Raw genomic sequence first — 25759 nt, forward strand, 5'->3', positions numbered from 1 at the left:
CTGAATTCCTAGGTTAATGGGCAATAACGTGAGTTTAGGATCCTCACTAAATTATGAAAGTAACATATTCCCATACATAAGAGAAAAAAACACAGGAAAAGTACAAGTAGAGACAGCCTCAGATGTCACAAAGCCATCAAAACTCCTCATAAAATAAACTTATCCAGGCAAACACAGGCGATAAGAAATGGCACTAAATAAAGAGGCAGTGCTGAATAGGTCAGCCATTAGATACACAATTATGTCGGACTTTTATGGTGTGCTGCAACCAAGAATTTTGTGTTCAACTCCGTGTTGAAATACATGCAAGAAATTATAGGATGCAAGATTTGGACGGCTGAGCCTCAATTTACTTCAACATAACACCGGGAAATTTTCTAATAAAAGCCTGGTTCCAAATTATGCAAAAATATGAAAAATAAATCAAAAATGTTACACACTTAAGCCAGTGCCTGTAAAGAGCCAGTCACAAACAAAAACAGTATTTTATTATTTTAGAAAGAGATCTTACCAAGTTCTTCCCCTGTGTTATAATCATATTTATAAAGCTTGAAGTCGTCACCACCTGCAACAACACATTCTTTCTCTGGATGCAGAGATGCCGAGTGGATGGAAGCAGGAGCTTCAAAAGACTTTATCAGCTCCAAACTGAAAAGAAAAGAAGCTTCTTTGTTAAGTCTGTGACAAGGTCAAATAGAACAATTTCAAGTAAATCTCTCAACATGGTCCAGTGACTTATTTATGTAGAATAACAATGCAGGTCAGAGGCAGATGCGTGGATACACCTCTAAATTATTGTTCATGCTGACTTCAAGGTTGTTACACGTCTGAAAATGTTCTTGTTGTTTGAGAGCGCAGGTAGCCTCTCACAGTGTCAACTGAAAAAGTGACTCATGTTTTTGGCCTACTTCGTTCACATATAGGTTCAAACTAGTTTGTAGGTCTCGCGACCTATCGATGCGCGCATGCGCTTAGAGCGGAGCGAGAATTCAAGCGGCGAAAACATCATGAAACCACCAGCTTTTTGCTGGCGTTTTCATGGCGTTTTCATGCAGTTCATGTGAACCACGTGAGCAACATGCACGCGCATTCACGGCCAGGGCTTCTCCTCCCCTAATTATTCATGGCCGGCCGCAGGCCGGCCGTACCTTCAGTTTCCCGCTTCTCCTCCCCTAATCATTCATTCCCGCCCGCTCACAGCACATCAAAGGGCTTCGCTCAGCGTGCGCTCTGCATTCTCTCCCCAGCCAGCTTCCCCCAGGCCGTGTTCCCTCATCCCTTGCAACTTGCCGTGTTTTTGAGATAATCACTTGGATGGAAGTGAACCACAGGCTTTTTCATTTACTTGTATTTTAATTCCATTCATCTAGGCAGTTCTTAAGTTCTAAAAGTATACGTGCCAGGCCTAAGAAGTCTACCACCTGCTGCCGAGTGTCAGAGATTGCTAGTTAGTTACCATGTTACTTTTGATTCCACCTTGTGCGTCTGTCATCCCCTCCCTACTCTCTCTGACGCTTTATCTCACTCTTCCAGTTTGTTTTTCATCCCTCCTTATTCACTCTGCACTGCTGTCCGCCTCCTTCCATTCTCTCTTCTCCCTTTTCTGCCGCCTTCTCTCTTGCTCTGGGTCACAGTCCGATAAAATAACAAATAGTTACGTTCCAGCCCTCAGAAATGATCGCCGTAAGCCCCACCTATAACCTCCTGCTCAAATTGAACACTGATGTAGTGCTTACTACCCCTGACGAGGCAGCAAAGCACTTTATGCCAAGGTTAGTGTATGTGGGCTTTGTGTTCTCATTCTGTGGCATTTCGGAAAGGTACATCGTTTTAACTGGCGGTGTCATTTTGTTTGACGGCATTATCGCCTATGCGCCGAGGGATGTTTTCCAGCTGCCGCCAATTTTATGTGGTGAAATAGGGCATTTTGCGCAATTCACTTTTGCTAACTACAAATGATTTTACGAACGACTGCAATCCATGTCCTAACTAAACTTGATATTTAGTTAATCAGTGATGCGTTTCCGTGCCCGAGTCACCGCTTTGATCCGTTACTCCTTTGAGCGTGAAAACGGTCTGTTGTGTTCCACCTCCGGCCGCTCGGCTCTCGTGACGTGCACACGAGTGTTTTTGCACAGTTGCACATTCCTAAGTCATGATTGGTTCACACGCGTGTGCTTCCGGCTCACCGCCCCTCCAGTGACGAAACAGAAAATTCCCAAACACGGTGAGCTGGTAGGCGGGGGTGGGAGTGACTGACATTTATGACTCGCTTCTTCCAAGAAAACCGGCGCCCAGGTGTCATCGCAGCTTAGCTTTCATCTCAGTGTGTTACCTCTTTCAAAAGAAGAAGAAACAAGCATTGGCATTGCCAATAGGTCTCGCTTGTGGGACCTTATAAGTATTTAGTTTTGCAGCACAATATCCGTGTTGCATAATCGGATATTGTGCTGCAAAACTAAATACTTATAAGGTCCCCAAGCGAGACCTATTGGCAATGCCAATGCTTGTTATTGTTGCAAGACTTAATCAGTGGAAAGATGTATTTCAATCAAACTGTGCAATACCGTGGATAACATCTCGCCGTATCTTAAGTGCAATAGTTGGATAAACAAAACTACCTCGAACACCATCCCGCCCGGGTGCAAAGCAAAAAATCATACAGCGAAAGTGTTAATAAGCCAAAAATAAATTACTTCGGTGGGTTCTCTGCCAGAGGAGCATGAAGCGGCTCTGAGTCAGAGCAGTCCCAGGTATGTAGAGCAAGTAAATTCAGTGAACTCTTGAGGAAGCGAGACTTTCCATACCGAGCACATACTAAATGCGATGTAGCCAGTTCTGCCTAGTCAGTACTCCATTTGTTCCCCAAAGCGCCAGAATAGCTTGATACACTGCTCCAAGTGCTAGGCTAATGAGTCTATCCCTACGAGACTTATGTGGATAGGTAGGTGGGTTGGGAAGTACCAAAATGGTATAGGTCGGGAATCTAGGGATCTGAGTGTTTAAATGGGTGTCTATATCTGTCAAAATCTCAACCCAAAACCGGACCAACCTTGGGCAATCCCAGACCGTGTGAAAGGGCCCCACTCAAGCCACACAGTCTCCAGCATCCGTTACTGCTTGTAGGGGGTTACCCTGTGTAAAAGGACGGGGGTCTAGTACTAGTACGTGACTATTTTCATGGCAGTTTCTATCTCCACGATACTGCTGAAGTATGAAGTGCTCAATGGTAAATATTCTGGCATTCTTTAGTAGTCAACTGTCTACTAAGCTCAGCCTCTCATATTGCCTGTGCCGGGGACTTCTGTCTGGACGAGTCAGGTAGCAACATATCGTAAAGTTCTGTAAGATGAGGTTTGTCTGGTTTTTGTAATACGCCATTTTTCAAATGTTGCGGGATGCCCTTGTGCAGCTTCCTTAAGCGACGGCTGCTTAAGCCAATTTGTGATCTGCATGTAACTGAACTTTTCATTCTTTGAGGTGTAGGATTCTCTTTATATGATCTGCACAATGCCTCTGGGGAATTAAACTCGCCTAGTCCAAGGCCAGAAAACCTGACATCGAGGGGGCAAGACAGCCTGCAAGGATGCCGGTGAATAGCTTCGCGCCGACATTTCATTTATCAAGGAGATGGGGTGATAGGACCAACAGTGACATTTAAAAGTTGCCAGGCTTAGCAATGGCTACTATCGACACCTTTGTAATTGAGGGCAGGAGTGAGGCAGGGCCATTAATAGAATTATAGACCCAGGTAAGAAAGGGGGCCCAGAAAACCTTATAAAAAGATGCCAGGAGGCCATTCGGACCAGGGGATTTAAGGATCTTCTGCCTCGAGATGGCCGCTATGACTTCCTGTGTTTTAATAGGGGCCTCGGACCCAGAAGCTTAATCGGTCAGGTGAGACATATTGGAAGCACACAAGTAGTGTGTTGGGGTCTGTTCAGGAAGAGTTTGAGCTGAATAAAGTTCCTTATAGAATTTCCTGAACCGAGCAGAGATGGGCCCATCCCCTTCAAAGAGGTTACACTCCTTAGTCAATTTGGAGTCAACCCCAGGCCTTTTGACACTGAGCTCTGAGTTTATTATCCAGCAGCCTCCCATATTTATTCCCCCCTACATAGAAAGAATGTTTAAGCCAAAGTAGGGAGTACTCAGCACCATCAAGATCTAACCCCGCGAGCGGTTTCCAAGCGGCTTCCAAATGCCGCTCAATCCTCAGAGCCCAATTACAAGGATGAATGCGCTCCAACTCACTCACCTGTGGCCGCAATTGTGTCTTTTTTGCTTTCCTCAATTTTTTGTCTGCCACGGAGATTGCTATGAATTCTCCCCTTATAACTGCTTTTAGAGCATCCCAGACCATGGACACGGGGTATCCAGTTGTCATTGACCCTTAAATAATACGAAATTGCCTTCTGTATCTGCTGGATGACAGCTGGTCTCTGAGGGAGAGACTCCCTCAAGTGCCACGGTCTGGAGGAACCAACAGGTCCAAAGAGCTTTAGATCAAAAAGAACGGCAGAATGATCCGAGAGCAACAGTGTTTCTATTTCAACAGTTGTGGCTACCATCTGAAGATCCCTGGAGCATAAAAAATAGTTTAGGCGGGCGTAAGGTTTATGTGCGTGAGAGTGGAAAGTCGTCTATGGGTTACATTTGCACCAAAGATCCCTCAGGCCCATCTCCTGGAGCCATAAAAAACAGTCTGGGGGCGGAGATATCTAAATCGTTGTGAAACACCAAGTTGAGATCTCCTCCAATCAACACCCACCATACTTGTGCTGTGAAAGCCTCTGCTACTGCTCTTGTTATAAACTGTTCCTGCCCTTCATTTGGCGCATAGATGGCCCCTAAAACTAAAATGCGTGGCCCCATGCTAATCCGGTAACAAGGAGATGGTCCCTAATCTCTACTATTTTGACCCCCATTTTCCCTCAAAAAGAGCGTGGAAAAAGTATTGCTACTCCTGCGGTCTTGCGTGCCAGGAAGTTTTGCTGGGGGGGAAGTCTTCGTCTTGAGCCTATGCCAATCACTCGAAACCAAGTGAGTCTCCTACAGTACACAGAAATCATCCTTAGACTATTCAAGATAGGAGAATGTAGCTTGTCTGTTAATTAGATTATTTAGCACTTTAAGATTGAAAATGATAACTCTCAGCGTGTCCTGTGGACATGTCATGTCATAGTGTATCATCTATCGGTGTGGGCTCTCAGGGCTGAAATCTTGGGAAAGATCGCTTTAAAAAACATACAATGCAGAGAATCCCCACAAATCCAAGAAAAAACATGTATGCTGGCCGAATTGCAAATGTAAGCACCCCTGTAGAAAAAAATAGACTCAACAAGAACAAAAACAGAACAAATGTCCCTGGTGGAGAAAAAGCCCTGGATAACTCCAGTGTAAAACCAGTGGAAGATGAGGAAATAGGGTCCATGACCAGGATCCCAAAGCCCTACAGGCTACTTCTCCAGACACCCAGTTCAGACACAGCCATATTCCTCATGGGAACAATCCAGCACAAACTGCCAAGCCAGGTCTTCCCTGGACCAGTTTCAGGGTAACACCCGTCATCAACCAGGCTAGCTTGAATCCAGTGGCAAAGTGAGCAAGGGACCCACGTCCGGGCATACCCTGCCAACTTAGGGAAAACAAAGCAAATACAAAGAGATGATTGACGGAGAGCCGAAACTTTTCAGACACTCGCACCCAGTCACAGATCTGGGTTGAATCCATCTTCATTCTTTAGGTCACATCGCACCCCAGTTCACACTCAGTCATATGCAAAATCAGTTTTAACCCTGTTCCTCACTGGAACTGGATTCGAGCTAGCCTGGCTGGATTAAAGACTGGGAGGTACTACTTGGGGCCACAGATTTAGCTAGCTGAACAGGAGTGTAGAAAAGGGGGTCATATCTGAATTGTCAGAACATTGTAATGTATGAAATAATATGGAATAACATACGGAATATGGAAAAGCACCAAATTAAACTGTGGCACATTAAAATTGTGTTATGCACATTGTGCACAGACATAACGAGGCAACCAGACACTTCTGAATATTCACAAAGGTTGCTGGCCCGAATAGGTGTTTGCACAGCTAACCACAAAATTATTTTTTAAAAGTGTTCTAAGGTGCTCAAACAAAAGAGGAACAGCCACACTAATTCCTCTGAAAATGCATGGTCTTGTCCGGAAAGAAAGAAATGTCACACATAAATATGCACGCCACAAACAATCTAAAAACGTAGCAGCTATGCGAATCAGAGTCCACCGAAAATAATAGGGCATGATAACCTCAAACAAATTACTAGTTTCCTGGTAATAACATGCACATATTTGGTGCTCTTTTCACCAAAATCCGTATGGAAGGGCAAATTCGGGATTTTTTGCCGAAAAATAGATGCAGGTTCGACCAGCCGATATTTATCATAAAACTTTATTTTTCACCAAAAAACACCCACATTGACTTGAAATCGGTTTACTTTTTCATTACATGACGGTCCCCCAAGACACAACCATTGGGTAAATTGTCACGCCCTTCCCGAAGCATCTTCCCACTGCCTGGTTATGATTGGCAGGAAAAGAGTGAGAAATGCCTTCTCTGGACTCTTCAATTGCACAGGACTGCCCTGTAGTATAAACTTATTGTTTGATTAATTAAAATCAGTTATAATCACTTAAAACATGTTGACTATAATAACAATAAGGCCCTATGTGTATTCTTTTAAGTTCTTACAAGGACGTAATTGGAACGCTGTAGAATGATGCCGGTGACAGGATTATACTATAATCGGAGACAATGCACAATTTCACTCAGCATGATCGAATAAAATGTAGGGAATCACAGTGAAGTACTGAAACTAATTAAGTTAAAACGCATTGAGATCCAAGAGCATGTTGTGAAGGGCACTTTGCTGGGCCCAATCCAATTCAACATCACCAATCACTGAAGGACATATACCGAACAGGACCCTACAGAGCTAGACACTTTCCAGGCCAACATTCGAGGGAGAGAGATGGACATGTGAATCTCCCTCAGATCACTGCCTTAATGTTAATATAAACGTCAACTTTTGACACATTATAACCCAAGGCCAATTATTTATAGGTCAGTGGCCTAACCTAAACATTGATGCATCATTTTGTGCCGGGTTACCACCAGTAGCACTTTGTAGCTCTCTGTGTGCATAGCGCAACAGTATTGGAAGCGAGCGCTTCATTTTAAAAATCCCGTTTTGTCATTTTATTATTTTTCTGTTTTATTTCTTAGCCCTTGATTTTAAAACACTAGCGCTTACTTGCACTATAATAGTGGGTTCACCGCCGTTTGAGCGGGTCCTTAGTTTTACCTGGCCGCCGAATTCACCCGTTTTTTGCAGCCATCTTGGGTGAGGCTGGGACACTCTACGGGCGCCATTTAGGTAGCGCTTCAGTGTCCCAGGCAGACCCAGCAACCGCTACTTAAGCCACTCATGGATACGCGCAGCGGTGACGCGCAGCGGTAGCACCATTTCAGCGCCGGAGTCACGCCAGAGTCCAGCCCGTCTGCGCCCGTCCGCGCTGATGACGGGCTGCAGGTCGGGCAGGACTCGGCTTTTTCACCTTCATTACTCTCTGAGGTAAATTGGCGTTATTCCATGTCTGAAATCCTTTCTTTTAAACCAAATTTCCAATCTTGTTCTCATCGCTTCTCGCCTGAAGGGATACTGCACTCCTATCGCTGTAGGACATGCTTAGTCTCTTTTCAATTTCCATCTATTGCCCCTACCAAGACCCTTTTTCTTCAAAAATAGTCTGCTACTTCCCTGAGATCTGGCTTCCTTATTAACGCACGTTCACTCATCAAGCATAACGTGGCTTTTCACGATTTTGTGGATGAGCGTCAGCCGGACTGGGTGTTTATTACGGAGACCTGGGACTCTGATACCTCCGGTCATGACCTGCTTATGGGCATTCCTGATGGCTATTCTCTGCATAGGCAGGATAGACTGTTGCGCAGAGGAGGAGGAATCGCTATTCTTTTAAAATCTTCCCTTCCCTGCACGATCAAGTCACTATCCATGCCTCAAGACCGGTTTGAAGCTCTTTATTTTTGTATTACGTGTGCCCCATCGGCCTCTTTCACAGGGATCCTGATCTATAGGCCGCCGGGTCCCAGGTATGGCTTCTCTTCGGACTTATTCAAAATTCTTAAACCCTACTTTGGTAAGCCCTGTTTCACCATCTTAGGTGATTTTAATTTCCACCTTGATGAGGCCAATTCAAAAGACACTTCATCCTTGGTAGAGTCTCTTGGAGCCTGTGACTTCCTTCAACTTGTAAATAGTTCCACTCATAAGGCTGGTCATATACTTGACGGGGTATTCTCTAATGACCGGAGACTTTCTTCTGGCCCTCCTCTGCCATTGGTCTGGACAGACCATTTTGCAGTACCGTTGGAATTTGCTCTTCCTGCCCCCTGCTCCGGCCTTCAGGCTACCTCTTCACTCATTCTTAGGAGAAATTTCAGGGACATCACGGATGAGGCCCTTGCCTCCCTGGTCTCCTCCACTGAGTCTCTCTCTCGGGGAGATGCTGCCGAGGTAGCTCAAGTCCTGATGGATTCCATTTCCAATGCAGTGGATAAGCTTGCCCCTGCATCGCTACGTTATGTAGCCCGGCATAAGCCTACGGCACCTTGGTTTTCTGACCAGCTGAGACTTCTGAGGTAGGAATGCAGGAGCAGTGAGAGAAGGTGGAGAAAATCTTGGGACCTTAAGGATCGAGAAGCTCACAAGTCTGCTCTGCGGGAGTATAAACAGAGAGTGGTAATGGAGAAGCAGGAGTACTTCTCCAATCTTACCAGCTCTCTCACATCTTCTAGGGAGTTGTTTAAAATCGCTGACTCTTTATGCTCCCTTCAACTCCCGGATCCTGTAGTTAGCTCGCAGAACTTTGTAATAATATCTCAGACTTTTTTCATAAAAAGATCCTCGATATTCATGTCTCTTTGGATGCCCACTGCCACTCTTTGGATCAGAACATCCCTCCTGTCATATCAAATTTTGAGTCTCTAGGCAAGGACCCGTCTAAATCACTTATGGAGTTTCCTCCCTTGTCTCTTGAGGGACTTAACCTTTCACTTGACAGGATTAAATCTGCTTCCCCCATGGATCCTCTACCTCTCAAAAAACTTAAAGAGTGTAGAGGCAGCATTCTTCCTCCCATGCTCGTGGCTATGAATAAAGCCATTGTCCAGGGCTCTTTTCCATCTATATGGAAGAAGGCTATTGTGAAGCCTCTCCTTAAAAAACCGTCCCTTCATCCCGGTCTTCTTAAAAACTTTAGGCCTATCTCCCTTCTCCAGCAAAAATATTGGAGGCCCATCTTAACCTCCACCTGTCCTCTTTTCTCGATGAGTCAGAATATCTAGATAACACACAACACGGATTCCGAAAACACCACAGCACTGAGTCCGCCCTTACCCTTGTGGTCGATAACATCCGGCGCAAAGTGGACTCTGGCCATACCACAGTCCTGGTCCTGCTTGATCTCACGGCCGCGTTCGATACCCTGTCTCCCTCCATTTTAACATCTCGGCTTAGGGAGGCTGGGGTTACTGGACCGGCCCGAGTCTTCTGAACTCCTTTCTTCTTGAAAGGGAGCAGAGAGTGATGCTTGGGAACTACCTCTCCCCTGCCAAGTCTTTGCAATGTGGGGTGCCACAGGGGTCGGCATTGAGCCCGACCCTGTTTAATATCTATGTGGCCCCCCTGGCTAGACTAGTAAGATCGCAGGGGATGGGGGTGGTGTCCTACGCCGATGACACCCAGATCATGGTGTCTCTGGCTCACTCCTCTGTCACGACATCCGCCTCCAGCTTCAGGGTTTGCATGCAGTATGTGGCAGACTGGATGACTATCAATTCCCTTAAGCTTAACGGCGAAAAGACAGAGGTATTAGTCTTTGGGAAGGACCAGGATGTTTGGTCGAGTGAGTGGTGGCCTTCTTCTCTTGGCATCTGCCCCACTCCATCCCAATCAGCCAGAAATCTTGGTGTGATATTCGACACCTCACTCTCCTTGTCTCTACAAGTCAACAGGACCATGGCCACCTGCTGGGGTGTGATCAGGATACTTAATAGAATCCGTGGCTATCTCTCTCCCCAGGCGCGCAAACAGGTGGCAGTCGCTCTTGTTAGCTCCAGATTGGACTACTGTAACTCTTTGTACATGGAGTCTAACAAGAGCCTCATCCATCGGCTGCAAATTGTGCAGAATGCTGCTGCACGCTTTGTTTTGGCTCTGCCTAAGACATCATCTGCCACTAAGGCCAGGAAAGACCTTCACTGGCTTCCTGTGCAGCACAGAATTTCTTTTAAAATTCTCTGTTTGGCTTATAGAGCAATGGCGGAGGGATCAACGAATGCGATCAGTTCTTTACTCACTCGTTACGCCCCAATAAGATGTCTTCGGTCTGCTGGGCTTTTCCAACTGGTCGTGCCCCGTTTTAGGCTGACGAGATGGGGAGCCAGGGCTTTTTCAGTTGTTGCTCCGCAGCTCTGGAACTCCATCCCAATTGAGATAAAACCCCTACCCTCAATTGACCTGTTCAAAAAGGAACTTAAAACCTGGTTCTTCAGGAGGGCCTACCTATGATAGAATGCTACACGTAGTGACGAGCTGTTATTTTGATATAGGCGCCTTGACGCCCATTGGGCATAGTTTGCGCACTACAAGAATCCTTTCTTTTTATTTCATCATTTCATGAATTCTGCCAAACCGGTATCATGCTCTTCATCTTAAATTGGTTTTAATTGTTGATTGGCACCAATATTTGTTGTATATATATTTCAATACTCAAATGTATTCAAATATAATAGCAGGTTTGTGTGTCCTAACCATAATAACTTAGGTTATTGCTTCACAAAATTCACACTGATTCTACTAACTAGCTATGCTTAGAATTAGCCGACTCCATAACCTGGAGACCTACCAGATTAATTTAGAAACAGGTTGGAGGGGGGAGGGGAGGAGGCGGACTAGGTTTAGTTTTTGGTGGAGGCCTCTTTCCTACTTTCAGATGTAGGGTGGACCTGGGGAGGGCTGAATGCAGGAGGATGGGGCCATCCTTTTTTATTTTTCTATCTACTTTCCTGTATTAGTAATTTACTACCATATGGATGTCGAAGATACTACCTCTATAAAACCTTGATAATCAGAAGGATATTCAGTACCAAAGTGAGTCGATTGCTATCTTTATGAGGCAGAGCATCCAAATATTTAACAGATCAGGGTGTAATGCACGGAACAATGCTAACATGCCTCAAAAACAGGAACGAAAAGCTAGAAATTCCAATGATCAAATTTAAAACGTGAGATTCCCAATCACTGTTAAAAGGAGGAATAATCTAAACTATTGTAGCAAATAAAGACGCAATATAGGTAGTCCCTATGAGTGCCAAAATAATCGTGGTGTGGTTAGACTGAAATACTGGGCATAGAGTGAAATTAAGTGGGTACTGGCTCGAAAGTTGCTTCCCCAGGCCCTTCCACCTCTTGTAAAGCAAGCTGCTAGGGACTCCATCACCACGGTGAGCAGAATGGAAAGGGAGGTTACCCGGCCTCCTCCCCCTGCCAACTTGTATGCTCTGGAGGAAAATCCTCCGAATATGGCATGGACAGTTGGGTCTGTATAAAACAATCAGATCAGTCTAAGAGTACAGGCTCCTAAGCAGACTCTAGATCGCACTTTAAATGGGTCGTCCCAACTCAAGATGTCAAACCTAATACACAAATCTAGTTTTAGGGCGGTGGTTTGAGGCCATCACTCCTGTAGTGCCTCCATGATTAAGTCAAATCCCTCTTACAGGGAAGGAATAGGTTACTTACCCTGTAAGCATCTATTCGTAGCGTGTAGTGCTGTAGATTCATATGCTTAGCATTATCCTGCCATCTACTGTTGGGCTTGGACGATTACAAGTTGTTTATCTTTGAAAAAGTCTTTGAGTAAATAGTGACTCCTCCGCTGTGTATTGTGCATGTTCCTTGGATCCTCTGTTAGATTGTTTTTGGCTCATAGGGTGAGCGTTAGAAAGGAGCAATATAGGGGCAGAATAGGGAAACATGCATAGAAGTGTGATTGCGTAATTTACTGTGCTAAATATAGTAGCAAATACTGCAACCAAAAGCTTCCGGGGAGGAGGGTGGGTGCATATGAATCTAAGACACTATAGGCTTCCATAGATGCTTACAGGGTAAGTAACATTCCATTCGTAGCATGTGTTGGCCGTAGACATATGCTTAGGATTGAATGTAAAGCAGTGTTACCCTTGGCGGTGGCTAGTGATTGGTTGAAGTACTAATCTGAAATAGTGTTTTAAGTACAGCTTAACCCAATCTTACTTGTTGATCTGTGAAGACATCAACATAGTGTTTTGTGAATGTATGTGGGTTATTCCATGCTGCCGCTCTGCCAATATCCTTGTTAGAACTGCCGTTTCTGGTAGGCTAAGGCTGACGCCAAAGCCAGGCAGAATCCACCATTCTAGTCAGGGCAAGGGAGTCACACGCCAAGAAAACCCCTGCTCACCGCCTTGGTAGCTTGGTACGAGCAGTAAGGCTAAACTCGGAGGCAATGTGTAAAGCATTTGCGCCAGCACACAACAGCAACAACATCCTAGGCACACCACAAAAGGAACTCCACACAAGGTTATATAAAAATAACTTCCGTATTGTCAAAACACATCAGATAGAAATCACACATATACACATCGTGCCAACTGGCACGGGCAATATTCACAAGGGATTATTTACAAGACAGGGCCACATGGGCCACTGTCAGAATCAGCACTTAGTAGAAATAGCACTTCTAGTACATAGAATATAGGATATAAAATCACTGTAGCACAAATTAGCAAGTATAGCACACAACCAGTAACTACTGGTAACAGGTAAGTACCACCTACGCAACCCTAACCACCTTAGGAGAATGTCACGCAGGGAACCAGGACCTCACTAGGACCACCTGTACTGGAAAGAACAACCACCTAAGAGTAGAATACACTTAGGGGTATCAGCAAGAACACATTACACATGATGCATCAAAACACATTCAGAGGTGCAGGGAAGGAAAACACATGATGCATAAACATACATTCAGCGGTGTAAGAACAAGGAAAAACACATGATGCATAAAACATTCAGAGGTGTAAGAACAAGGAAGACACATGATGCATAAAAACATTCAGAGGTGCCAGAACACAACTCAATAGCGCAAAAACACATGATGCATGAAAACACATTCAGAGGTGAAATAAAACCACACAATTGCGCAAAACTTACATAAGCCACCACCTGTGGCAGTCCCTAGGCCAACTGGCCTTGATGGGGCTAGGACGCCCTGTGTCCCAATGTCAGGGGCCTAAACGTGGCAGCTGCCCACAAAGTGCTGGGCAGCTGTAGACAATCCCAAGCGCCTAAACGGTGCAGCTGCCCACTAATTGCTGGGCAGCTGGGAATCAAAACTGCAACAGGGTCCTCACTGACCCTAGACCAGAACTGCGCCCAATCGTTGGAGCCACACAGGCTCCGACACCACACTGCGCAGAACGCTGGAGCCACCTCCACTCCCTCTCGGACGCTGGCCTAGAGGTACAGTCGGAGAGAGCGGGGCCTCCTTTTCCCCGAGCGGGTGCTGCGTGAGGTGAGGTAACTTCCCACAAAATGATGGGAAGGAATGAATGATTGGATAACCGCCAGACTACATTGGGGTTCCAAATTTCTGGTAGGAGTAATCCATTACTTTTGTGCATGATTACTAGCACTATTGTTATTAATAAACTTCACATTTTTGCAGTCGCTAGAACCATCTGGTCCTGAAGAAAGCTTGGACACTATATCCATTAGAGCCGAAACATGTCGACCCCACTGCACCGCGCCATCAGATAGTTATAATCTCAAACTATCAGGCGTTGTTTTAATTTTTGACCCCAGGACAATACCTATTAAACATATTTTTTGTCCTATGAGCCAATTTTATTTTCACTTTTTCTCCACTTTGTTCCCCACTAGCACTGCACTCCATTAGCACTACCTGAAAAACACTGTGGTCTAGAAGAATACTTTCAAAATCCATCTCCGCACCTTCACCAGGTGCGTTGGGTGAGATCTGGATTTATGATTTGTATCCCACATGACGATATTCCACCATAAGGGTGGGCTGATGGGAATTTTTTCAGCCCAGTGGTATTTCATTAGTGGTTTGATGGACTCACGTTTTCAGGTCTGACGCAGCACACAGACAATATTGTGGACCTGGCATCTCCTCATGTTTTTTCTAGTATCTGTAGGGGCTTGAGTTGCTATGGTCGGTAAATAACTCCCCTTTTTTTCACCCTCCTCACTCTATTTCTTCTAAAACAAATATGCCCCAAGTCCCTCGGGGGGGGGGGGGAGGGGCTCTAAAAATCAATGTGGGCCTTGGAGCACCTTGGCTCCTCTCAAAAGTAAAGGGGGGGGGCAGTTCAGCTCCTTAAACAAACATGCCCCCGGAGCCCCTCGGGGCTCAAAAACAACTTGCCCCCACGAGCCTCTCGTGGCTCGACAAAAGACTGGCCCTCCAGAGCCTCGCTGGGCTCTCAACAAACAATGGGGGCTGTGAGCCTCTCAGGGCTCGCGAACAACACCTCGCAGGCAGGAGGGGGCGGGCACCGGCAATGTGCCCCGACGCCCCCTCTAACTAAAATGGCCCCCGGAGCCTTTCACTAGGCTCAAAGACAAGTAAGGCCCCCACGAGCCTTCAAAACGATGTCACTACGTTGGAGCGGCCCTCTGGGCATACGGGGCTGCTCGGACTCCGTCTCTCCCCTCCCAGCTCCCTCGGACACTCACCGGCCGGGGGCGACGGTAGGACTCCGTTCCCGGGATGGCAGCACCACGCTGCCCTCTTCTCTTGAAATGCGGAGTGCACCATCATCGCTGCGGGGATCTCCCTCACTCTCGGGAGCCCTGCAGCACTCCTCGCATCGGACGCCGCTCTGGTGCCATTCTGTACCCGGGCAGACTCTCGCGGCAACACTCCTTTCCTGACGCGGGGCTTCCCTTTCCATCCTGGGAGCCCCGCACTGCCTTCTTTCTTCACCTGGGACTCCCCTCCAATCCCAGCGCAGCAGCAGGCGGGACTTCCGGTTGGGCCGGCAATGCTTCCGGGTCGCCGCAGGCAGCCCGGCGGGGGGGGACGAAGCAGCAAATGCCGGGTGGGCACCGGCTCGTTTAAAAATAAACAGTAAATCGAGGTGGGCACTCGATCCGATCAGCAATACGGGGCAAATGCCGGGTGGGCACCAGCCCTCTCTCACGCAAAATGCGGGGAGAAGAAACGCCCGAAACCAGGCAAAAAGCACCATAAAGCGCTCCCAAGCGCTAGAAGGACAGATAAAGCGCTCCCAGGCGCTTTTAGGGTACAACAGGTCCTGGGGGGCCGCAAGGAAAGGCAAAAAGGGTCCCAGGACCAAGGCAGAGTCCTCCAGCAATCCATCAGGTATCCAGGGGTGGGGCAGGGCCCAGGGATTCCCCTGGGCCCAAGCAGAGGCACACCCCTGGAAGGATTCAAGTTAGAAACAAGAACATTTTGTAAGGGGACACAGCCCCTTTTTATAGTATAAAATCCTTTGTCTAAAGGGTGCAGGCAGTGTGAGAACCAGCTAGACTGGTTATAGCGAACTCCTTTCAGTGTGAGGGGCAGAGGCGACAGCCGCCCAGCAGGAGGTGGAGCCAGCATTGTGGCAGGCAGGCACAGCCCTATTCACTCTCAGGTGCTATCTCCTCCCACTACTCTAGTTGCAGATGCAGTCATTCAACCAAGGGCTGACTCGGACAACCTCCTGGGGGCTCCCCAGCCCCTGTCATTCTCAAACCAGACAGTCAATCCACAAGCAGGCCCAGGCACACTCCTGGGGCCAGGCGCCAGCCAGCCAATCACGTGCCAGCAGACTCACTACACACGCACACCCATGTCCAGAAGTGGCACTTCCACACTAGACACACTCATGCCACATACATCATTACGCAGCATTTAATCTCACGAGTTCGCGCATACCAAACTCGACCCTGCACTCCCCACACATCAGGAACTACCATGGTCACACATATTCCCCATGCATTCTTATGGGAGGGCAGGTCACTCACCACACATACACAGAGAGCTCACGCACTTTACACTGTACCACAGTGAAAAAGTGCGCAAAGGCCTAAAATCACCAACACCAAGTTCCAGAAACAGGCTAGGAAAAAGCCAAAAGTTTCGGGGTGAACCTGCCAAAAAGGGCCAGGTCCAACAATCCTCTATAGGGATATTTCCTAGAAAAGCCATAGTGGCTCCCTGTTTACGTGTGGGATGAGCCCGAGGTGGTACTGTAAGTACCCTCTTGACTTTCTGGTAACAGGTTTGAAGGCATCCAACTATCCATCAACCAATTCCTGCCGTTGATATGGTTGCCACCTGGAGAGGCTTGGTAAAGGAGACAAAAAGTTGATTTGTTTGCCTAAATAATTTTGTTCCATCAATGCAGAACATGATAGCCCTTTTGACATATAAGGTATGGAAGGCTTTCTCTGCTACTGTGTCCGGGTTAGGAAAGAACACTGGTAGTTCTATGGTCTGACTTGTGTGAAAGGCTGAGACCACCTTGGATAGGAATTTTGGATAAGCTCGTAGAACTAACTTTGATTGGAACATTTTAAATAAAGGTTCCTGTAGAGAAAGTGCCTGTAGTTCATTTATCCTTCTGAGAGTAGTGATTTCTAACTTTCTATGTTAGAAATTGAAGCTTACATGAATGAAGGGGTTTGGATGGCAGTCCCATAAACCTTGTACGGACAAGGTTTAGGTTGCAAGCTAGGGCTGGTGGAGTGGAACGTCGGATAACTCGAGTGCATCCATGAATGCTTTGATTACTGGTACTTTACATATGTACATGTGTAGCCTGTTCCGCATGGAGGCAGCTATGGCTGCTAAGTGTAATCTGTCAGACGTGCAAGCGAGCCCCGCTTGCTGCTGATGGAAGAGATAACCTATAAGGTACTGTACTGTGGGTGCTAAAACTAGAATTTGTTTATAAGTACAGTAATGTACAAACCGTTTCCATTTTGCAGTGTAGCATGCTCTAGTTGTAGGCCTACAGGTTTGTTTAAGGATGTCCATACATTCTAATGGTAAATTTAGATGCCCACATTCTAGGATTTCAGGAGCCAAATTGCTTGATTTAGCTGCCTGGGATTGGGATGCATTACCTTTTCTTGTTCCTGCGTCAGAAGATATGGCCAAAGAGGTAGTCTCCCGTTTGGCACTATAGATCGTTACAGTAGGGTTGAGAACCATGCTTCCTATCCCCATGTTGGGGGTATTAGGATTAGTGTTAGAGATGTTTGTGTTAACTTTTGTACCTCATATGGAATGAGTGGGAGAGGAGGAAAAGAGTAGGCAAATACACCTGACCAATTCATCCATAGGGCATTGCCCTTGGATTGAGAGTAAGGGAACCTGAAATCGAAATTTTGGCTTTGAGCTGACTGGCAAACAAGTCTATGTCTGGTGTCCCCCAACTTTTGAAGTAAGAGTGGAGTAGTGGTAGGTTGATCTCCCACTCATGTACCTGCTGATGTGTCCTAAGCAAAGCATATTGTCGAAAATGTTCACCCCAGCAGGTATTCTTCTAGGAGGAGGATTTTGTGAGAGACTGACCAGTGCTAGATGCGCGCTGATAGGAGGGATAGCTGTGAGGAGGCATAGCTGTTTTTGAATAAAATGCATTGCAGTCATTGTTTGTGCAGATCAGTACTACCTTCTAGTATTGGTTACAGCAAAAACCTTTGATGGCTAGATGCATTGCTAGAAGCTCTAGATGAGAGATATGTACAAGTCTCTGAGATAACGTCAATAGACCGTGAACTGCGAGATCCTGCAGTTGTGCTCCCGATCCCTGAAGCGATGAGTCTGTAATGATGGTGGCTTGCTGAAGTGGGGCCTTGAAGGGCTGATCCTGCAACAAGTTGCTGCTGTTCGACCACTGCAGAGCGATGGGTCGCTGGCCCTACCAATGCTAGATCTTCTAGATGCCCATCCACAGAAGGCCATAAAGATTGCAGAGTGCACTGAAGATGTTGCATATGTAGGCGAGCATGTGGTACTATGGCTAAGCAGGGAAACATCAATACCTTTACTGTGAGTTGAGCTGGTGATTGAAAAAGAGGCAATGTCTGTGTGAACGTTTCCACTCTTTCTGGACTGGGATAGGCTTTGGCTATGACTGAATTGAGTGCTACACCTAGGATGGGTTGAATTTGTAGGGTTTGCAGATAAGACTTTAGTATGTTTAGGCTAAATCACCATTTGTTCAGAAGGTTGATAACCTGTTGAGTGTCTGAAGACACTACTGGTAGTTTGGGTTCTTGATGAGCCAGTCGTTGAGATAGGGGAAAATATGTATTCCTTCCCTTATGAGATGAAGTGCCATTACTGCAAGGCATTTGGCGAATGCCCTTGGAACTGCAGTGACCCGAAGGGTAGCACTTTAAATTGGTAGTGTTGGCCATTGAGCTGGAAACTGAGATAATGGTGATGCGCTGGATGTATGGGAATATGGAAGTATGCGTCTTTGAGGTCTAAAGCAGCCAAAAAACCTCAATGCTGTAGCAGTGCTAGCACCTCTTTCTTGTGGTGTGCCCATGTGAAAGTGTTCTGAGGAGATGTAACTGTTGAGTGGCCTCAGATCAATGATGGGTCTTAATGCTTTGTCCTTTTTGGGGATGAGAAAATACAGGAGTATACTCAGTGTCCCCAATGTTGTTAAGGTACAACCTCTACGGTACCTTTTTGAAGGAGAAATTGGACCTCGTTCTGTAAAAGATTAAGATGTTCTTGTGGCATATTTTGCGTTTTTGGTAATTGTGTATTGTATTGTGGGTGGCGTCTCCTTGAGTTTGAGGGAATATTCATTTTTTATTATTGATAGTATCAATTAGTCTGTGGTGATGTGCTGCCAATGTGGATAGACATTATGTAACCTTCCGCCCCAACTGGTGTTATATGTGGTGGTCACAGTTTGAGAGGTAGGTGTTTTGGTAGCGGTTGCAAGGCCTCTACCTCTATTTCTGCAGTTTGATCTATAGTAGGAACTTCTGATAAACTTACTTGGATGTGAGCCCTGTCGTTTATGAGCAGTGCCAGAATCAGTGGGCGAACCTCCCTCTGGCTGCACCCTTGTATTGGCCCCTACAAAAGGAACTACAGTGTTGGTAGATTTGTAGGGCCCTCACTGTCTTAGCAGTGTCTTTTTTCTCATTTCTTAAAACTTTTCCAACATTTCATCCACCTGTGGACTAAAGAGATTTTGTCCATCAATGGCAAATTTAGCAAGTGTGGTTGCACTTCCTGTTTGAAACCGGTCGCTCTAAGCCATGCGTGGGGTCTGATAAGGACTCTGGTGTTAACCTCGCAGGCACTTGTGTCTGTAGAGTCCAGGGCGCACTGTACAGTGAAATTAGAGATAGTCCTGCCCTCTTCTACTAATCAAGTACCATGTTGTTGGTATTGGACAGGGAGGTGTTGCAGTGGTTCCTGCATTTCATCCAATGTGGCACAACTGTATCTGGAGAGTAGGTCTACAGAATTTGCAATGCGCACGTCATTGGCTGCTTGTGCTTCGACAAGCTTTCATGGGGCATCATATTTCTTACCCTCCTTATTGGCAGGAGGCACGTCTCCAGTGGCCTGCGAATTTGCCCTTTTCCTGGCTGTGTGCACCACTAATAAATCTCGTGTAACTTGGCCCTTAATATATTCAGGGTGCAATGGTCATGCTTTGTACTTTTTCAATTCTAAGGGGGACTACCCTAGATTTAACAGGCTGCTTAAATAGGTCTTGTGTAGAGGACAACATGCTTTTAAGCATATAGAAACTCTTCAAATCCCTATCAGATCTAAATCATCTACAATCGAGAGATATAATCGCTTTCAAATTTGTTCCATTCACCGGATCCAATACGGGCGAAGCTACACAAGTAACACTGGTATCACCGGCAATCCGGGATTTGGTCTGGACGAAAACCGACCAATTTAAAACCTGGGGTATAACAATATCAATACCAAGTGCCCCTCGTTACCCCTCAATATTGGAAAACAACCAGGCAGGCACTTTTAGCTCCTCCTTAACTCCATATTCAGTATTGAGGTCCGCAAGAGGCAGTTCTCCAACTGGAACCACTGACCAAGCAATTGACCAACGAAATCTTGGTGAAACAGAATGGCTATGGCTGCCGGGGATACTATCCAGTAACCAGACTGATTGAACCCTCATTAACCATAGTCTGACGATATGCTCCTGGAACATCAACGGATTTGACATGAAAAACAATCTCCCGCCATCCTGGATTTTTTTAAAGAACACGACATCCTCCTTCTACAGGAGACATGGGCAGGAGAAAGCATCCCAATAGTGGGCTATCTGGAGTTTATGACTCCTGCTACCAGGCAGTCCAAGTTCGGTAGACCAAGTGGCGGTCTCTCGATCTATGTATCGACAAAATTATCCAATTGTATTGAACAGATTAAATTTGAGGAGGATTGGCCCTCTGGAATAATCTTGGGAAGTTCACTCAAGGACCCCCAGCTGCTCATTCTCAATGTTTATATTTACCCCTGCACTACTAAGAAAAAAATCCAAGATGGACAGCCTGATCAATTCCATCTGCGATCTAATAGGCAAGTATGGCAGTACACCAAGTATAATTTCAGGTGATTTTAACACTCATTTTTTCTGCAATCTTGCCGACGATCCAGGACCCGACCTCCCTAGAACTCCCCCACATTTTGCATCCCTGTCAATTCCTGTTGGAAACAAATCATCAATATTGGGTGAATATGTGGTAATGCAATTCTACAGCTTAGGATTTACCTTACTGAATGGGCGCTTTTCTTCTGACATCCCTCCCGCATGGACCCGGTCAGATGGTAGATCCCTTTCGTTTTTGGACTTTACCCTAGGGAGCAGAGAAATACTGCCCTGGATCAAGAACTATCAAATAGCTCCATAAGGAGAGAGCGACCACTAGGCACAAATAATAACACTTTCCACCAGCAACCCATATCACCAAGAACTGGCCCACACCCATTCAGGCAGCCACACAGAGGACTTAAAGCGGATAAAGTGGTCAGATTCCTCGGCCCCATCCCTGACGGCAAAAAGCAGAGCCTTATTACAAAATTCTTTAGAGCTAAATACTCATGTTGTCAGTGGCTGGACCTCTCTAACAAAACTCCTTCTCAATGAACTTCCAATAAGGAGTGGCCAGAGAAACCAAATTTCTCAATTCTACATCTCAAAAGCCACAAGGAAATTAAGAACCAAGAGGAATCGAGCACTCCGCCAATTAAGAAAGATCCCCAGCAATAAAACCTATTTCAATAATTATAAGTAAGCTCAAGCTGCCTTCAGAATCGCCACACAAAAGGAGAAACTAGCGGCCTCGGATCAATTCTGGCTGAAGCTGATCCACGAGAGTAAAAATCCTAACCCGAAGCAATTCTGGTCTCTTGTAAATAGGAGTAAACAAAGTGCAAGTGGATATGGTAACGCAAACATCAGCGAAGCAGTTTGGTGTAAGTTTTTATCTCTTCACTTCAGAGACACCAACACAAACAGCACTGACTCTGCCGGCCCTGTCAACCCCTTGAGATTTCTCCCGGGACTGGAGAGTTTGAGGCGGGATTGGCCTGTAGTCATTCCATCTGAAGATCAGATACGCAAGGAACCAATGAAGTGGAGTGATACTTAACTAGAGCCCACGGTGTCACCGGATGCCTTAAAAAAAAAAAAAAAAAGATGTCAAGCTTCATAAGGAAAGCCAGAGCAGACGGAGCCCCCGGCCCGAACGGCCTCCCACAAGCAATGTTTAAATCTGATATTAGCCTATGGTCAGAATACTTGACTCCTTTATTTCTCTACTGCAGTCTAAACAACACGGTTCCCGAATCCTGGCAAGGTGCAGTCATTCACCCAATCTTCAAAGGCGGGAAGAGAATGAGCCAAAAAATTACCGAATGGTAGCGCTTTTTGATGTGGAGTCTAAGTACTTTGCTAATATTCTATTGGAGGAGCTACAGGCATGGACCGAATCAACTGGACGCCTTCCCTTCAACCAGACGGGCTTCGTGGCTAATACCGGTACCTCGACCAATTTGCTAACGCTAACCGTCTTGATGGAAAAAGCAACCTGCCAACATATCCAGTTGCACTGCTGCTTTGTAGACTTCAAAGCAGCTTTCGACCGTGTGCCCAGGGGCCTGTTATGGCAGAAACAAAAATCATGGATATTCCACAGCCACTTTTTCAGGCAATAATTCAACTCCACACGGAAACGTGGATCAGAATCAAGCTAGGCGAAGGCTGCCATGTCTCCAGGAAGATCCAAACTGAAACAGGAGCCAAACAAGGGTGTGTATTGGCCCCACTTCTTTTCAACTTGTTTATATCCGGCCTCTCTCCAGTTCTCGACAGTGTAAACTGCCACCCTCCCTAACTCGACGGGACACGCATCACCAACTTGCTTTACGCCGATGATCTGGTGCTTTTAAGCCACACAAAAGTGGGTCTCCAGAGACTACTGGATGAATTGCTACCCTATACGACAAGAAACCATCTAGAGCTTAACTTGTCAAAAACTAAAACCATCTCTTTTGGGAAGCAAAAAAGGTCAACAGAAAGGTGGTGCTTCAGCAAAACAAAGCTAGATTCAACCCCCAGCTACAAATAACCTGGGCATCTTTCTGGATAGAAGAGGCTCCTTCATCAAGCACAAAGAAACATTAAAAATCAAAACTCTGTCGTTAGACGTGGCTGCTGCAAAGTTGGCAAAACAGTTAGTAGGTCCCAATTGAACACCCATGCTGAAAGTAATGAAAGCCAGAGTAATCAACTCTTTGACGTATGGCCATGAGATCACCAAAGGCACAACCAATATATTAATAAACAAGTTAACAACATAATTTTTTAAAAGAGCCTTTGGATTGCCAAAATCTGCCTCGCCAGCTCAAGTGAGACTTGAATTGGGTCTCCAAGATCAGCATGGAGTGGAGGCAGGTGCATTCATTAAACTTTGTCATAGACTGCGCCTTGCCCAGGAGGGTTCCTTGGAGGCCCGACTTTGGCAGGAAATACAGCAAAAACAGACAAGTCACAAGTATCGGCAACTCCTTGGTTACAGCCTACAGTTATTAGGCGCAAAAGTCCTCTGGGACATTAATCCATCTCTTCCGGTGCTAAAGTCGGCCATCAAAAAATCCGTTAGATTGTGGTCCTTTCATTCGAACAGGGTGATACTCTCAAAGAGGAGGCACGCCTGGGCTGTAATTGGTCATTTTAAAGTGGGTGTTCAGCCGCTCTACTTGTCAAGCACATACGCACTTTATTGGAAACGCAAGTTTCTAGCCCTGAGGATGGGAGAATGGCCCTTTCTGATGAACCTCCCGGAATGGCGGCGGCCGTGTACTAGCACGGAATGCAGATTGTGTGGCTACCATTCAGAATCTATGGAACATATTGTCTGTGCATGCCCTGCACTGCTCATAGTCAGACGGTCACTGTTGCGAGGCCAATGTATTAAGTTGGGAGTTTGATCTTGCCGCCTAGTAATAATGGCCGCTCTCGACCCTGACAACACCAGGCTAAACACTGGACTTGCGAAATTTGTCCATAAAGCGTTAAAACTCCTCGAAGCCCCTCTCCAACCTAAAGTCTCCCCAGCATAGCAGTGCGGTTGAGTTAAGAGACACAATATCCAAATCAGAGACTACAAGAAACCTAGATTTATGTACTGTGTCAGAACATTATCAGAACTTATCGGCCCTCGAATTTTAAACTATTTCAAACTAATTGTTTTAAAGTTTTTATCACAGTTATTTTTATCAATCTTTGTCATGTCGTAAATTGTAAATGGTTTTCTTTAACCAATCAATAAAGAAATTATTATTATTAAAAAAAGCATATAGAGCGACTGAGCTCATTTTTGGGATCTAAGTGCATCTACTAGGAAATCATCATCTAGCTGTATAGTGTGTAGGGTTACCTTAAGTTAAGCAGCTGCTAGGCTGACATTATGATATGATGTTGTATCCCTCATTATTTTATTAGGACATTTGTGCCCCAGGGAGGTGGCAGTCCCCGGGGTTTTGAATAGCCCGAGAAGGGAGGGGTGGGGAACCACTGAGCCCCCCCTTCCTCTATTGTTACCATGCCCCCAGGATATGGCCCAACCGGGCGCTTTCGAAAAAAGGATCCAACCAGAAGTCCGCAGCAAAGAAATTAAAAAAAGGTTCCTACCCTACCCCCTTTTCTTTATTCTTTACTTTTCTGGAACTCTGCTTCAAGCAGAGTCCCAAGATGTCTGCCAACACTTCCTGGTTGCAGTGTTGGAAGCTTACCGCTTCAGAGTGTGTGCGTAATCAACGTTGCAATATTCCTGTGGCTGACCAAGTATGAAAGACATGTCAACCAAGCAATGGGTGAAGGAGGCTGACACAAACAAGTCAATAGCTGAAAGTGCAGTATTTTAAGGCCACTCTTTGCAATGCATTTTCAAGGCATGCGCTCAGGGAGAACTTAACAGGCAGACCTAAACATTGAAGTGAATACAGACCGTGATCACCTAGCAGTAGGGAGGAGGTGTACTTGAAAACCCAGCAGTAAAGCTGGAGAGCATGTAGGACTGGGTTTTTTAGAGTACGCATGGCAACGGAAGCCTTCGAGAGACCAATCTATCTTGGTTTGCTATAAACACAGCAATCTGGAGACTATGAGTGAGACAAGAGTTTGCATGGTGGAGTTAAGCTCAGCAAACCATAAGGTCATAGAATAGACAAAGATTTAAAAAGGATGGCCAAGGCACATCAAGATATTAGTAAATATCAGCAAACCGCAATGCTAAGGATTAGATAGTAAAGCATGAAGGCTATATACAGTCCTGGAACTGAAGTATTAGATTGAGTGCACAATTGTAGAGCCGTCAAAAGAAGAGGTCAGAAAAAGGAGTCTGACACTAGGTTTACAGAAGTGGATAACGTTCAGGATTAGTTATACATGTTTCTAAGACAGCAGTGAAATCCTGAGACTGATCAGAATTCATTAGTATGGGGAAATTGTAGTAAACCCCATTACTAATGGCTCAGGTGAAAGATCTAAGATTTCATCCGTCTGTGGGAATGTTGTTGGGGACGCAGTTGACCAACAAAGATTAACCAAAGAGACAAAACACTCAGGCATTATTGGGGGGGGGGGGGCACAGGGGGGCTTCCCACACCTGGATAGAGAGGAAACATTGCTAGCAGAGAACTTAGTAAAAGGCCAATGAAAAGATGCTGCCTTAGTCACAGAAGAGCTAAATGGACTGACTGGAGCAAATTGTGGAGAGGAAGTGGTCACAGTGAGCCACAAAGAAGCACCCAAGCTGGAACTCTGAGAGAGGCTGCCAACACTCTCTCTGAACTGGTGATGCTGGTCCATGCTGCAACCTTCCCATTGTGGTGAACAGGGAAGACTGCTTGCCCCCATAAGGAGGGTTATCATAAAAGGGACTGCTAAAGTGACTGAAGTCAATGCAGTGCATGAAGCCTGCGGGTTTCTCTATTGGGAGTGATCCTACACCCAGACCATGCAGCATTCTATTCTGCACCATATCATCCTTGAGCCATTAGTATGTTTGCCCTTACCAATTACAAAAGACAGTAT

The 25759-nt window shown here is 45.9% G+C and overlaps 1 protein-coding gene across 1 annotated transcript in view; it reads right to left on the minus strand.

Annotated features, from left to right (window-relative positions):
* Positions 1 to 25759, minus strand: part of STRAP (serine/threonine kinase receptor associated protein) — a 184429-nt gene that overhangs the window by 77749 nt on the left and 80921 nt on the right. Inside the window, exon 7 of the mRNA XM_078674028.1 lies at positions 512 to 648. Coding sequence (XP_078530154.1) covers positions 512 to 648 — 137 coding nt within the window. The remainder of the gene's footprint in view (positions 1 to 511; positions 649 to 25759) is intronic.

The sequence above is a fragment of the Lissotriton helveticus genome, chromosome 1_1, assembly GCF_964261635.1.
Source record: "Lissotriton helveticus chromosome 1_1, aLisHel1.1, whole genome shotgun sequence".
Taxonomy (NCBI): domain Eukaryota; kingdom Metazoa; phylum Chordata; class Amphibia; order Caudata; family Salamandridae; genus Lissotriton; species Lissotriton helveticus.